At 35.2% G+C, this 14,575-nt stretch overlaps 1 protein-coding gene across 2 annotated transcripts in view; it reads right to left on the minus strand.

Annotated features, from left to right (window-relative positions):
• The window catches only part of Rabgap1l (RAB GTPase activating protein 1 like), a 657,680-nt gene that overhangs the window by 477,022 nt on the left and 166,083 nt on the right, over positions 1-14,575 (minus strand). For both annotated transcript variants that reach the window (XM_005363940.3, XM_013352517.2), the window contains one exon: positions 7,275-7,425. In XM_005363940.3, coding sequence (XP_005363997.1) covers positions 7,275-7,425 — 151 coding nt within the window. The remainder of the gene's footprint in view (positions 1-7,274; positions 7,426-14,575) is intronic.

Consider the following 14,575-nt stretch of genomic DNA (forward strand, 5'->3'; position numbering starts at 1 on the left):
GAGAAGGGTGGGAGGAGGGGGGGAAGGGTGGGAGTAGGGGGAGGGAAATGGGAGCCTGGGAGGAGGTGGAAACTTGATTTTTTTCCTTTTCTCAATAAAGAAAAAAAGAATCAACCAGTTCTACAAAAGAAAAAAAGAAAGAAAGAAAGAAAGAAAGAAAGAAAGAAAGAAAGAAAGAAAGAAAGAAAGAGGGAACATACAACAGAATCATGAAACAGGCCACTATTCTGATTGCTTTTTAACTTATTTTTCCAAAAAAAGATATTTGGTATCAACAATCCAAATAATATTTTGCAACTATTTACAACTTTGCCCTGTGATATGGGTTATTGTTTTTTTAACGACAAATTTATAAAACTGAGCTGATCTTTTACAATTCCATGATTTATTTCCACCAGTAAATGACATTTTTTGTTAGTTGACATGAAATATTGATACATCACCATCCTTCACAATACCTGGCATACAATATGATTGTATCCAAGCATATTTTATAGACATTTGGAGTTATTGTCAGTTTAATTGGCCCTAAATGGTCAATTAAATATTCTTTTGTGACATTACCTAAATATGACATCCACTTTCTGAGTTGTTCAGTATATGTATTAGCTCTAATACAAACCAACTGCTCCTGAATTTTTTCTCCTTAAGAAAGAACAAGTTGGTCTATGAATAAAAGATGTAGCTGGCCAGGTTCCTATCACAGACATTCTCTTCTCTGTTATCCCTGGTCCACTGAAGTAGTAAATTCACTTCATCTTCGGCATCCCACAAAGACAAAACTCTAACCATAGGGAAAAAGGATAAGGAGTCAGGCATACTGAAGCATGCCTCCAATTTCAACTACTGGGGGGCTAAAGTAGAAAAATGCCAAGTTTGAGACCAGCACAGAAAACAAAGTGAGATCGTATTTTATAAGGAAATCAAAAATGGCATTTTTCAACTCCAAAAATAAGTTGCCTTCCTATACACTAAGGACAAGGAAGCAGAGAGGGAAATCAGAGAAGCATCACCTTTCACGATAGCCACAAATAGCATAAAATATCTTGGGGTAACTCTGACCAAGGAAGTGAAGATCTATTTGACAAGAACTTTAAGTCTTTGAAGAAAGAAATTGAAGAGGACACCAGAAAATGGAAGGATCTCCCTTGCTCTTGGATTGGGAGGATCAACATAGTAAAAATGGCAATTCTACCAAAAGCAATCTATAGATTCAATGCAATCCCCATCAAAATCCCATCAAAATTCTTCACAGATCTGGAGAAGACAATAATCAACTTTATATGGAAAAACTTAAAACCCAGGATAGCCAAAACAATCTTATACAATAAAGGATTGTCTGGAGGCATTACCATCCCTGACTTCAAACTCTATTACAGAGCTACAGTATTGAAAACAGCTTGGTTTTGGCATAAAAACAGAGAAGTCGACCAATGGAATCGAATAGAAGACCCTGACGTCAACCCACAAACCTATGGTCACCTGATTTTCGATAAAGGAGCTAAAAGTATACAATGGAAAAAAGAGAGCATCTTCAACAAATTGTGCTGGCAAAACTGGATGTCAATCTGTAGAAGAATGAAAATAGATCCATATGTATCACAATGCACAAAACTCAAGTCCAAATGGATTAAAGACCTCAATATCAGTCCGAACACACTGAACCTGATAGAACAGAAAGTGGGAAGTACTCTACAACACACGGGCACAGGAGACCACTTCCTATGTATAACCCCAGCAGCATAGACATTAAGGGCCTCATTGAATAAATGGGACCTTCTGAGACTGAGAAGCTTCTGTAAAGGAAAGGACATTGTCACTAAGACGAAAAGGCAACCCACTTACTGGGAGAAGATTTTCACCAACCCAGCAAATGACAAAGGTCTGATCTCCAAAATATATAAAGAACTCAAGAAACTAGACCGGAAAAGGCTAATCAACCCAATTATAAAATGGGGCACTGAGCTGAACAGAGAATTCTCAACAGAAGAACTTCAAATGGCCAAAAGACACTTAAGGTCATGCTCAACTTCCTTAGCGATCAGGGAAATGCAAATCAAGACAACTTTAAGATACCATCTTACACCTGTCAGAATGGCTAAAATCAAAAACACCAATGATAGCCTTAGCTGGAGAGGTTGTGGAGAAAGGGGTACACTCATCCATTGCTGGTGGGAATGCAAACTTGTGCAACCACTCTGGAAAGCAGTGTGGCAGTTCCTCAGGAAATTCGGGATCAACATACCCCTGGACCCTCAACACCACTCTTGGGAATATACCCAAGAGAGGCTCTATCATACAACAAAAGTATATGCTCAACTATGTTCATAGCAGCATTGTTTGTAATAGCCAGAACCTGGAAACAACCTAGATGCCCTTCAATGGAAGAATGGATGAAGAAAATATGGAATATATACATATTAGAGTACTACTCAGCAGTAAAAAACAAGGACTTCTTGAAGTTTGCGTACAAATGGATGGAAATAGAAAACACTATCCTGAGTGAGGTAAACCAGACCCAAAAAGAGGAGCATGGGATGTACTCACTCATATTTGGTTTCTAGCCATAAATAAAGGACATTGAGCTTATAATTCGTGATCCTAGAGAAGCTAAATAAGAAGGTGAATCCAAAGACAAACATATAGGCATCCTCCTGAATATTAACCTTCATCAGGCAATGAAAGGAGACAGAGACAGAGACCCACATTGGAGCACTGGACAGAAATCTCAAGGTCCAAATCAGGAGCGAAGGAGAGGGAGCACAAGCAAGGAACTCAGGACCGCGAGGGGTGCACCCACACACTGAGACAATGGGGATGTTCTATCAGGAACTCACCAAGGCCAGCTGAGGTGGGTCTGAAAAAGCATGGGATAAAATCGGACTTGCTGAACATAGCGGACAGTGAGGACTACTGAGAACTCAAGAACAATGGCAATGGGTTTTTGATCCTTCTGCACGTACTGGCTTTGGGGGAGCCTAGGCAGTTTGGATGCTCACCTTACTAGACCTGGATGGAGGTGGGTGGTCCTTGGACTTCCCACAGGTCAGGGAACCCTGATTGCTCTTCGAGCTGATGAGGGAGGGGGACTTGATCGGGGGAGGGAAATGGGAGGCGGTGACGGGGAGGAGGCAGAAATCCTTAATAAATAAATAGATTTAAAAAAAAGAAAAAAATGGGAGAATATGTTGATTTGGAATGCTTAGTACCATAGGTAGAAGCCCTACTATGACAAAAAAAAAAGGATAATGGTAGAAAGAAGGAAGGAAGAAAAGGAAAGAGTGAGAGAGTAGAAGAGAAGGAGAGAGAAAAGGAGGCTGCAACACAGATAGTTAATCATTATTTAGAATCACCATGGAAACATATCTCTGGGTGTGGCTATGCATGTTTCCAGAGAAGCACTTAATATGTGGCAAACAGTTCATCATTTTATTTTACACAATCCCAGTAGCAGCTATCATCATGCATAATCTACAAATACCAGAAGCTCAGAAGATCAAAAATTTGCTCCAATGAGATGTGTGGCTCAGATTCAGTTCTATCAAACAATAAAATATAAATTCTTTAAACACAAAGTACCTGTATATTTATGCACATGTACTTTTAGAACAAAATATTCATTTGGAAGTAAAAGACAAAAATTTAAGTGGTAGGAAAAAAGCTAATTGCCATTTCTGAAAGATTATTGTTAGCTTTGCTATGGTTTTAATGGTACGAATATTACAGATTTGAACACTTTTACAAAAGTTGGAACCCACAACCTAGTATTTCTTATTTTTCATAAGAACTAATTAGTGGTTTTTTCAACTGTATCATATATGTCATATAATTACAGAACTGCACATACAATTCTGTAATAAGATGTAACCTTCAAATTGCCCTAAAATAAACAAAGCCTTCCCCACAACAAATGGCTCAGGCTATGTGAAAACATGACTACTACTCAGTGGTTCCTCATGCCAGTAATTAAGACTTCATCATCATTCCAAAAGCTTTGAATTCTATTTGTTTGTTTATATACGGGCAAATGATAGACATCCTCTGAGATCGCCTCAAAAGTTATGAAGAACGCTAGTTAAGCAAGCAATAATGAAAGTCTCAGTCATTATGAGTTTCTGAAGAATGGTTTCAGACAAGAGTGGTTAATAACTCTCAGGGAATTCCTCAGAGGCAGTGTTACCCTTGGCCCAGGCTGAAAATCACAGGCAGGAATGGCAAATCACATTCGACCATTATGAAAATCCAAGCTTATTCTCACAGACAACAGACACACCCATCTTGAAAGAAGCATAGAGTTAGGAGCTTCAGTTCTGTTCTACTGGTTCATGAAGAAGGCTCATGCACACTTCACATGAGTACAGAACAGGCCTTCATTAATTATAAATCTTCATGAACATCTGCACATTAGGACTAAGAGAGAGCCTGCTTTTTTTCCTTGGCTTCTCATTTAACAATTAATTATTTATTTTTAAAGAATCTTTATACCAGACCAAAGGCAGTAAAGCCTGTTTAACAACACTAAATGATGTCTGTTACCTGAAGCCTAGACAACCACCTTAGGCTAGCGAACTCGTGGATCTTGGAAGAGAACCTACAATACCACCGTACTAAATCTACATAAGTCGTAACCACATTCTATATACATATCCCTATATCCACAGATGAGTTTGGTTCACTTGCCTCATAAAGAAAATTTCTCTTTGAAACAGATGGAGACCATCATACAGAAAACACTAACAATAAAAAAGAAGAGAAAAATAGATCATGTGGTACCCAGTAGCAACTGATATATCTTCAACACAGTTCTTGCACTTAATGTTCAGTCATTATGAATCATTATGAAGGAAAAAGATTGTAAGAGCCAGAGGGACTTCATGGATGGCACCACCCATATGGGTTGGGACCTCCCAATAAATCACCAATCAAGAAAATGTCCTACAGGCTTATGTACAGCTTGATTTTATGAAAGAATTATCTCAACTGAGGATCCCTCCTCTCTAATGACTTAGTCTGTGCCAAGTTGGCATAAAACTTGTCAACACAATGAGAGACGCTACTCAAAAATAAGGTGGAGAGCAATAGATAGGTTCCTAATGTCAATTTCTGACCTCTGCACATAACAAAGGGGAGTGCTCACCTGAATTTATACATATACAGCCCTCCCCAACAATCACACAAAGCTTCTTACATCTCCACACTTAGTAACCTGAACTGAGAAATTGTACATTTAAAACTTGTATAGAAAGATACAGAGATTGTGGAATAAAATGGTAAAAGTGCAAAGATGCATCAACTTCTGATTCATAAATTAAAATACTTAATGGGGCTGGAGAGATGGGTCAGTGGTTAAGAACAGTAACTGCTCTTCTAGAGGACCTAGGTTCAATTCCCAGTACTAACACAGCAGAAAACAACTGTTTGAAATTCCAGCTCCAAGAGATTCAACACTCTCACACAGACATATACACGGGCAAAACAACAATGTACAGAAAAAATAATAAATTGTTTAAAAAGAATACTAAAAAAGTCTAGAAATATAGTTGAATTGTAGTCTCATTTATGGTGCCTTGTACTGTTATACAGACACCACTAAGAGAAAGAAAGAACAAAGAAAAAAGAGAGGAAAGAGAGAGAAATAAAGTTGACTATATAGGGAAAATAGGTAATATATTAGCCTAAATGCAGCAATACACTTGATGGTAGGGGTTGAAAAAAATGATACACTTCTATTTGGATCTACCCATCTTTTTCAGATACAATAAAATGAAAACCATTAAAAATTACTTAGAAACAAATTTTCAAATTACTGTGTCATAATATGCTAAAATATATTAAAATAATGACCTATATTGATGACTCTCTATATAGAGCTGCATAGAAAAAGAATGAGGAAGTCTTTAGGTGTAGAATATAGATAAATGACTTTTAGGAAAGAGAGAGAAAAGGAGATATCAGATACTCTTAACAGATATGGTGTTTATTTGGGGAATGATAAAAATGATCTTGCAGTCCTCCTGGCTACCATAAAGTTATTCTAAAGAGATATACATCAGAATTTTCCCAGGAGCTGGGAGAAGGAAAAGACTAGGGCAGTAATGCAAGCCAGAGAGAAAACTTCCTGAGAGAGTGAGATCTCCCAGGAAGAAATGTCATATACTTCTAACAACTTTTCATACCACGTTACAAGAAAGAGAACCGAGTAAATGAAAGGTCACTAATGGGCAAAACCATACCTTGACAGACTGCTTAGTTTAACTGTGGCTTCTCTGAGTCCTGAAGATGGACTCTGGGAGGTCAATGAATTTATTCCTCCAGTGTGAATAAACTTGAAACAAAGGACACACTACTTCATTTTGCTAAATTGTATAAAACTAATGACACCAGCTACTAATCAAGGGTGACCACAAGTAGAAGATTTTACTAATGTATATACACCTTAGACTTATGCATTCTATACAGGCTACCATCCTTGTATCTCTTTCAGGTTATGGCCCCAGGTTACACTTTGTACAAGGCAGGAGACCACAAGTCTGGCCACTTGGGCAGATAAGAGATTTATACAGCAAAGATATTATCATCATTTCTTCTCTTCAAATAGTTTCTACCATGGTTTATCTTGCCCATCTGACAAAATTCACTTTTCCTGATAAAAGTACAAAGGATTTAATGGAAGACAAGAACTTAAAGATGTGTGGGATTCTGCACTGCCTCCCTGAGCTGTACTATAGAAGCATGTTGTTTGATTGGGGATGGGCCTAAAGGCTGGTTATAAGTCAGGACTGTCTCCTTTTGTTATAGGAATGCAGCCTAACTGGAGGTCAACATGAGTGAACAATCATCAGCAAAAAATTTCTCCACAGCCTAAACTTAAATTATGATATGAAGTTTTAATTCCTACAGCTTCCACAAGCTTGGTTAGTACACTATGTATCCTTATAAGTATACTGGAGACACTGCTCCCTTAGCTAAATTCAACTTAATATAACTTAATATTTTGTAAGCAAGTTTATTAGCACAGTATATAATAGCAATTTTATTAGTTCAAGTTTCTTCATCAGAACTTTAAAATAAAACAAAGATATAAAGTGTTTAAAACTATTATAGACATTGTTTACCACTATCCTGCAAGTGTTTAGAACAGAATAAAATACTGACTGGATACCACTGACATAGTTTTAAAGATATTCAAGGTACTGATCAGTTACTGGAGCTTTGAAAAACATGATCCAATGTTTTTCAATGATCAGGAAAATATTACTAAAAGAATGTCCTACCTTTGTGATAAGAATTCGGTAACTATCCAGCATTGCCTGGTTGTCATGGCATTCTGCTAATAGCTGCCATACTTCTGCCCTTAATGCCTCAGGAACACCACTCTTTACCAAAGTGTGTAGCCCTTTCGGCCGGGTACCAAGGTTACTGTGCCTGAGGAAAGAAGAAAATAAATCTTTCACAATCCATGCCCTGAACTGCTACTGTTATAGAAAGAATATTTATCAGTTTATTTAAAAGTACAATCCTAGATCAAAAGAAAATTGGCTGGGAGCACTAAACAAAAATACTGCTTAATGCCAGGCGGTGGTGGCGCATGCCTTTAATCCCAGCACTTGGGAGGCAGAGGCAGGCGGATCTCTGTGAGTTCGAGACCAGCCTGGTCTACAGAGCTAGTTCCAGGATAGGCTCCAAAACCACAGAGAAACCCTGTCTCGAAAAAAAAAAAAATAGTGCTTAAACATCAATGAAATCATTATTTATTCCATCCTATATTTTGAAAAGCCATGTTATAACATCTTTAGGTAAAGGTTTTTTTTTTCCACTGTATCATTTCTATTTTTAATGGTTCTATGATAATTACATATTACCATATGTATTTGGTTTTTGTTTTATCTAAGATATTACTACATAAAAAAGAACCATTTAAATCCCCTGACATGGTTGTACAGTAACTTGAGTGTGTTGCCAGAGAAAGAGTTGAGATATTGAAGCCTTTCAGACCTTGACAGTATCCACGTCTTTATAGGCAGACTAAGCCTGGCCAAATGCAAAACGTGGGTCCTATGCTACAGGAATGCAAAGGCAAATTCAGTTTCTTACAGTCCCCACATCTTGACCCAAGGATGGCTGGGAAGCTGCACGTCTTGTTCACCTAATTTCGAACACTTTGTTTCAGTTTAAACTTAAGCACAAAAGACCATTTAGATTCAAAATACCCAAGGTGAACCTTATGCTAAGAAGAGTTCCTGTCAGTTCTAGATTTGTCTTGCTGGCCTCTTTGAACTACAAGCACTCCCTAAAATGAGGACTTAACTCTTTCCTACAAACACCAAAACCTACACAAGTATATCTTGCTAGAGGGACTTCTTATGCTATCAGTCTTATCTTTTTATCAAGGGCTGTTTAGAATCAGAGCAAAGTCAAGCTGTTGTCTAAAGTCAATGATCACATAGTAGCTATGCTATCAAGCTCAACAGCCAGCTGGTCAAAAAAATGAATACAGTTCCAGTCTCATGAATCCAAGTCCATTCTTCATCACCTTCCTAACCTAAGAGGTATAGTTCAGGCTTTTTGTGCTCAGACATTTTTCATTTGCTGCTCACTATGTCAAAAAGCTCACCCTGATGCAACCACCCAATTCCAAAATTTGATAATGTATCCCAATTTGAACTAACACACCAGGCTCTAATCTCAAGTTTTAAAACTGAAAAGTCATGGAATCCATATGTCTATTTTACATAATTGGTATCCCACATACTTCTCCAAATTATGCACACTCTTCTATCATCAGCCCAGACCCAAATTTTGGCATCTTCTTCTGAAAATGTGTTCAAAAGGTTTTTTTCCCCCTACATATTGTCATAATCTACATACTTTGAAGAAAATCATACTGTTCCAAACTTACATAATAAGTAAAAGTAAACTTATCACATCAGGATTTTGTGTAAATTATCACACTTATGGCCAATCTGCTTTCATTCAGCTAAATGTTTTTGCTGAGAGGATTGGGACAATTAGAGAAAAAAATCTGGTAAAATTGGTGGACTCACATAAAAATGAAGTAAAAAGATTAGAACATAAAAGAATTAACATTATTAAAAAAGATACTTATGCCTGCTAAGGGACAGGATTCAAAATAGTATAAAGGCATTATGTTCTATACAAACTATTTTAACCTACTTTTAAACATGAAATAAATTTGGAAGAACATATGTAATGCGTATATTTATGTGTGTAATATATATGTGTGTATGAAGAAACTCCTTTAATTTTTAATTTTCATATTCTTTTAAATTGATTGCAATGATGCTAAATTCTTGTGTAAATATTAATTACATAATCATTTGTATAATTGTACTCAAGCATATTATTTATATAATTATAAAATATATAATTAAAATTAGCTTTAATTATTTAAAGTAACTTTATATATTTAAATAAAATTAATTTTAATTAGCAGGGGCAAACATGTTTAATGCATTTCACAAAATATGACACAAACAAAAGTACTAATTATGCTTGAGAAGAAGAACTGAATAAACTATTTGATGCCTGGAACTTCCTAGAAGCTCTTTTTATCATTATCCAATTGAATCTAAGACTACTTCAAAATATGTCTTTCATAATTCAATGTATGACATTGATTATACTTTTGTTTCAAAAAAGGTATAGTTTGAAGTTAGTTGAATTAATGGATTCTATAGGTAAGAAACTAAGCTAATTAAAAGCAACAGTTTGAGTCCAAAAGTGTCTAAGTACATTCCTTGAAGCTGAAGGAAATACTGTAAATTACTAATTATATAATATATAAAGTTACAGAAGAGAGATTCAAAGTAATTAGATAAGCAAACCATGATCTCTAACAATTCAAAAAGGTACCTACAAGTAAACTCATACTTGACTGGTTTCTCAAGAAAGCCCTTTAACGTCTCTGAGTGATGATTCAGCAGTGTGATTTTTCAGAAGTCCTGCATACTCACTATCTACTTCTTCCCCACATACATTTTCCATTTCGGTTCAGCAGGGCTGCTCTGTCTCATTCCAACATCTTCCTATGTCACTAAGCTCAATGGGTATTTTCAAGCCCTCCAGTGTTGACTATTCATTTTCTTGACCTTTCACTGTTTCCCTAGAAATCAATGATAAAACCTCCAGTCTTATCCACCAATGATTGCTTCTCTACTCTTGTCACCAGTAATCTAATTCTGTTGCTGTCTTGTTTATATGCATTATTATTCCATGTCTTTGGTGTACCTGGGGTTCAACAGCACCCTAAAATCAGTCATGTCCTCATTCTTCACTCAAAATCTGATTGTTTTCCAAGATTACCTCAACTTCAGTGATTACCACCATAATCTATCCACACTAAAAATCTAGTTGATACTGTTGATAACACTCCATCCCACAGCTCATCCCTAGCCCATTATCACACCTAACAAATCATATTTTCTTACCCTCTAACAAGCCCCTGAACTTTACTCACTATCATCACCAATTTTCTCTACCCTACACTTCTGTAACAGCCTCCTAATATACATTCATTCTTTACAATACTTCTAGCATTGTAGGCCAAATGAAAAAAAAAACAATAAACTTAATTAAACAATCTGTTAGAACAGACTCTGTATAATGATTTACCCAGAATTTTGAAACTTGAGGTCATACATATAAATATACTCATTTATACATATGGATACACATATTAAGGTTACTAGTCAACAGTCCAAAAAAACATTTCTGCTGTATTAAATAATTCAATTCAATCAACATTCTACTGCTACCTAATCCTCAGGCATTTGTTTGGTGAGGTATAATAAAAAATCTTTATTCTCTGCCATTAAAACTCTAGACACTCTTTATCTTACAGGCTGATATTTCTAGAAAACTGGGTCACTTATTATAAATTAACATTCTTACTTTGCTGGTTTCCATAGAACAAAACTGCAATTAAAACTATCTAAACATATACTTACTTAAGAGATAATTACTTCTGGATATTTAGCTAATTAGTAATGAATATACTACCACTAATTACAAATGGATATAAATATATACATATATATATTAAACCATGGGAAGTTTAAATAAATTAGTTTTTTTTTAAAAAAAAAATTTTATCTTTTGGTTGTAAGCCTAGCCTTTAATGGCTGAGCCATCTCTGACTCCCCATGAGAGGCCTTACACTTTCTGAGGAGTGGATGGGGGATAGTTGGGGGAAGCTGGTGGGGAAGAAAAGGAAGAAAGGAGGAAGGGGGAAATATGGTTGGTATGTAAGATGAAAAAAACTTTTGGATAAAAAAAACTTAAACATTTTATCACTATTGTGCAAGTAGGATGTGCGCACAGTGAAATAGAACAATTTTGTAGAGTGGGTTCTTTCCTTCCTTCCTGAATCCCATGAAATAGAACAATTCTGTAGAGTGGGTTCTTTCCTTCCTTCCTAAATCACATGAAATAGAACAATTTTGTAGAATGGGTTCTTTCCTTCCTTCCTGAATCACATGAAATAGAACAATTTTGTAGAGTGGGTTCTTTCCTTCCTTCCTGAATCACATGGATTCAGCAGACCAAATTCATGTCCTCAGGCCTATTAGACGGCAGCACCTTTATCTGCTGAGCCATCTCACTGACACAAAAGTAATTTATTAACTAACCAATGCTTTCAATATTTCTAGTAAAAAAAAAAAGACAACATATATCCATTGCTTGGATGGACACTAAGAACAGCCATCAGGAACAGACAACTAACTACATGTGCTGAGTCTGCCCTATAATCAAGATAGATATCTAATACATAACAGAATTAGCATATAAACCAAATATATACTATCTACATAATAATCATTTTCAAATTTTGTTGTGTTTTGTTTTAGTGGCGCTGGGGATTACACATGCTAAGTAATACTCTACAACAAATCCAAAACCCTAATCCTTATAACAAATATACACACACACACAGAGTTTAGGAGAATGTTAAAACAGTAGCTTGGCACAGTTTTTAAAATTCTCATAATGGTAAAAATTAAAACTGAAATATCAAGACAAATATCAATAAGTAATTGGAATTTCTACTCCCCACACTAGCAGGTCCTAAATATGCAGAAACTGCATACACAGTATAATAAACAGGCACAGTGTTGACCTAATACACAAAAACTTCAAGACAGAGCTCAAAAGAGAAAAGTAAGAAAAGAGGGAGGAGAGAGAGAAGAAGAACAAAGAAGGGGTACAAAAAACAGGAGGAAAAAGAGGAGGAAAGAAATCAAGAAAATTGATAAATTAAAGTCATTAATAAGATGAAAATATATATTTCTATTAGATTTTTTGTGGTTTTGCTGAAATTTTGCTGAAACAATTTCAAAAAAGGAACACATTAATGTGAAAACTAAGAAAGCTATGTATGTTTACACTTAGTGATTTTTAATCTTCCAAGTTTCTACTCAGCTCATATTTCATATTCCTAGCAATGTGTAATACCTCAATTAGATTTTTTAAAAACACATACCAATTATGATGATATACACTAGAATCTAGAACTTAGGATGCTGGGGCAGGAGAAACAAAAGCTCAAGGATAGCCTGGGATACCCTAAGACCTAGACTCTAAAAATAAAAAGGGAAGGAGAAAAAGTGGTTTTCCAAAACCATAAACTATATAACTATGCAAAACATTATTTATCCTAGTAAATTTTTAAAAAATCATGTGAACCTATTTATCCCAAAACTTTAAACATTTCTAAACCTAGCCAGGTGGTGGTGGTGCATGCCTTTAATCCCAGCACTCTGGAGGCAGAGGCAAGAGGATCTCTGAGTTCAAGGCCAGCCTGGTCTACAAGAGCTAGTTCCAGTACAGGCACCAAAGCTACAGAGAAACCTTGTCTCAGAAAAAAAAAATGTTAAACAAGGAAATTCTGAGTATGATTGAGTATGATTAACTTTAGATTGCCAATCTTCTATAACAGTTAAAATTTCCTAGGAAAATTCTATGCTTTTTATGTCTCTGCTATGACAGACGTTCAATAATAAATTCAAATGAAATAAAAGATATGAAATTTAAAAAAATGTAGCAAGCTTTGTAAGGGGATAAAATCAGTTAGTTGTCTTAGTTCCTCAACAGTTCTCTTGGGTTCATCTGAGGAATTTCTTTCATTCTAAAAGATGTCATTAATAAAATATTAATATTAATGTTTATTGATATCTAAAGTAATATTAATTAAATAAGTCATACATATATTGTTTTACTTTTTAAAAAATATACGTATATTGAATTTTAGCTGAGAAATCTTCTCAATTCTATCTCAGAAGTCTAGTTTAAAAATTGGTCTCCATATACGAGGTTCATCGGTTGGTAAGGACCTGATCAATGCATACAACCAAGCGACACTTTTGTTTTGTCCCTACACCCAAGTTACTGTACCAAAAACAGTAAAAGCATCACCATATATAGTGATACCTACCAGTAGCTCAGCACTTGGAGCACTAAAACTGGCATACAAACATAAACACTGTCTCAACTTTTTAAAATTGTTTTTTAAATGAAGGTAATATTCAAGAGTAGAATGTTTGCCTGGATTTAACCATCACTGTCAAAAAAATTATGTGCAAAAGTAAATATTTAAAATACCAATAAGAAAATCTGAAAAGAATGTGTACGTGTTTTCTTGATTTCCGTGACTACTAAAGCTGGATGGGTGGAAATATGATTACTTATTGTCATTTTTCTATTTTGTATATATTCAAACTTTCCACTGGGTCTATAATATTTGCAATAAGCATTTATATAATATAATACGATTATCGTTTTAAATGTATGTTTGCCTTTATAACATGATAAAGTATAAACTAGCTCACATGCCATCTCTAAATCATCAGTGTCCATGGAGTCCTAACAAATATCATTAAACAAAAAAGACACTGAGTAAGTGAGTCAGTGGTTAATGGTTTTAAATTAAATGTTTTTTAATTGGTTAAATGGTTAAGTTAATTGGTTTAATGTTATAAAACTAAAATAAGAGCAAAAACAAAAACAAAAAATACAGATATATAAAGTGTTCACGGAGTTGAATCAATGTAAAAGTGTAAAAGAAATAACTCATGCATGGGTACTTTCAATCACTATTCAATAAATAGATTTTATTATTCCTCTGATGGCTAAGTTGAGTATCTTTTAAAACTCAGCTATTCATCTGGAAATATTTAGAAATTTTGCCTCTACTTCTTATTTCTTCATTCTGTGCCAGGAAGCCATATGTCTACCTTTACACTGCAAGTGCTGACAATTAATTCAGCAAACCCTGAAATCAGATACTGTGTCATCCTACTTTACTCTTTATTTGTAAAATTGTTTTGGATGTTATAATCAATGTGTATTTCATATAAATTTTAGGGCCAGCTTAGTAGCTATAAAATACTGAAGCTTTCCTGAAAAGATAGGTTACTTAGGAAACAACTTCAATCTCACTAATATTGATCCTGTCATTCCATGGGCTCTTTGAGTGCTTCAAAGCAGAAATAGCAGTTGGCTAGATTTCAATATAAGTGTTTCATGGCTTTTTTGTTTTATATGTTTTGTATGTTTTTAT

Source organism: Microtus ochrogaster (assembly GCF_000317375.1).
Source record: "Microtus ochrogaster isolate Prairie Vole_2 chromosome 6 unlocalized genomic scaffold, MicOch1.0 chr6_random_2, whole genome shotgun sequence".
Taxonomy (NCBI): Eukaryota; Metazoa; Chordata; class Mammalia; order Rodentia; family Cricetidae; genus Microtus; species Microtus ochrogaster.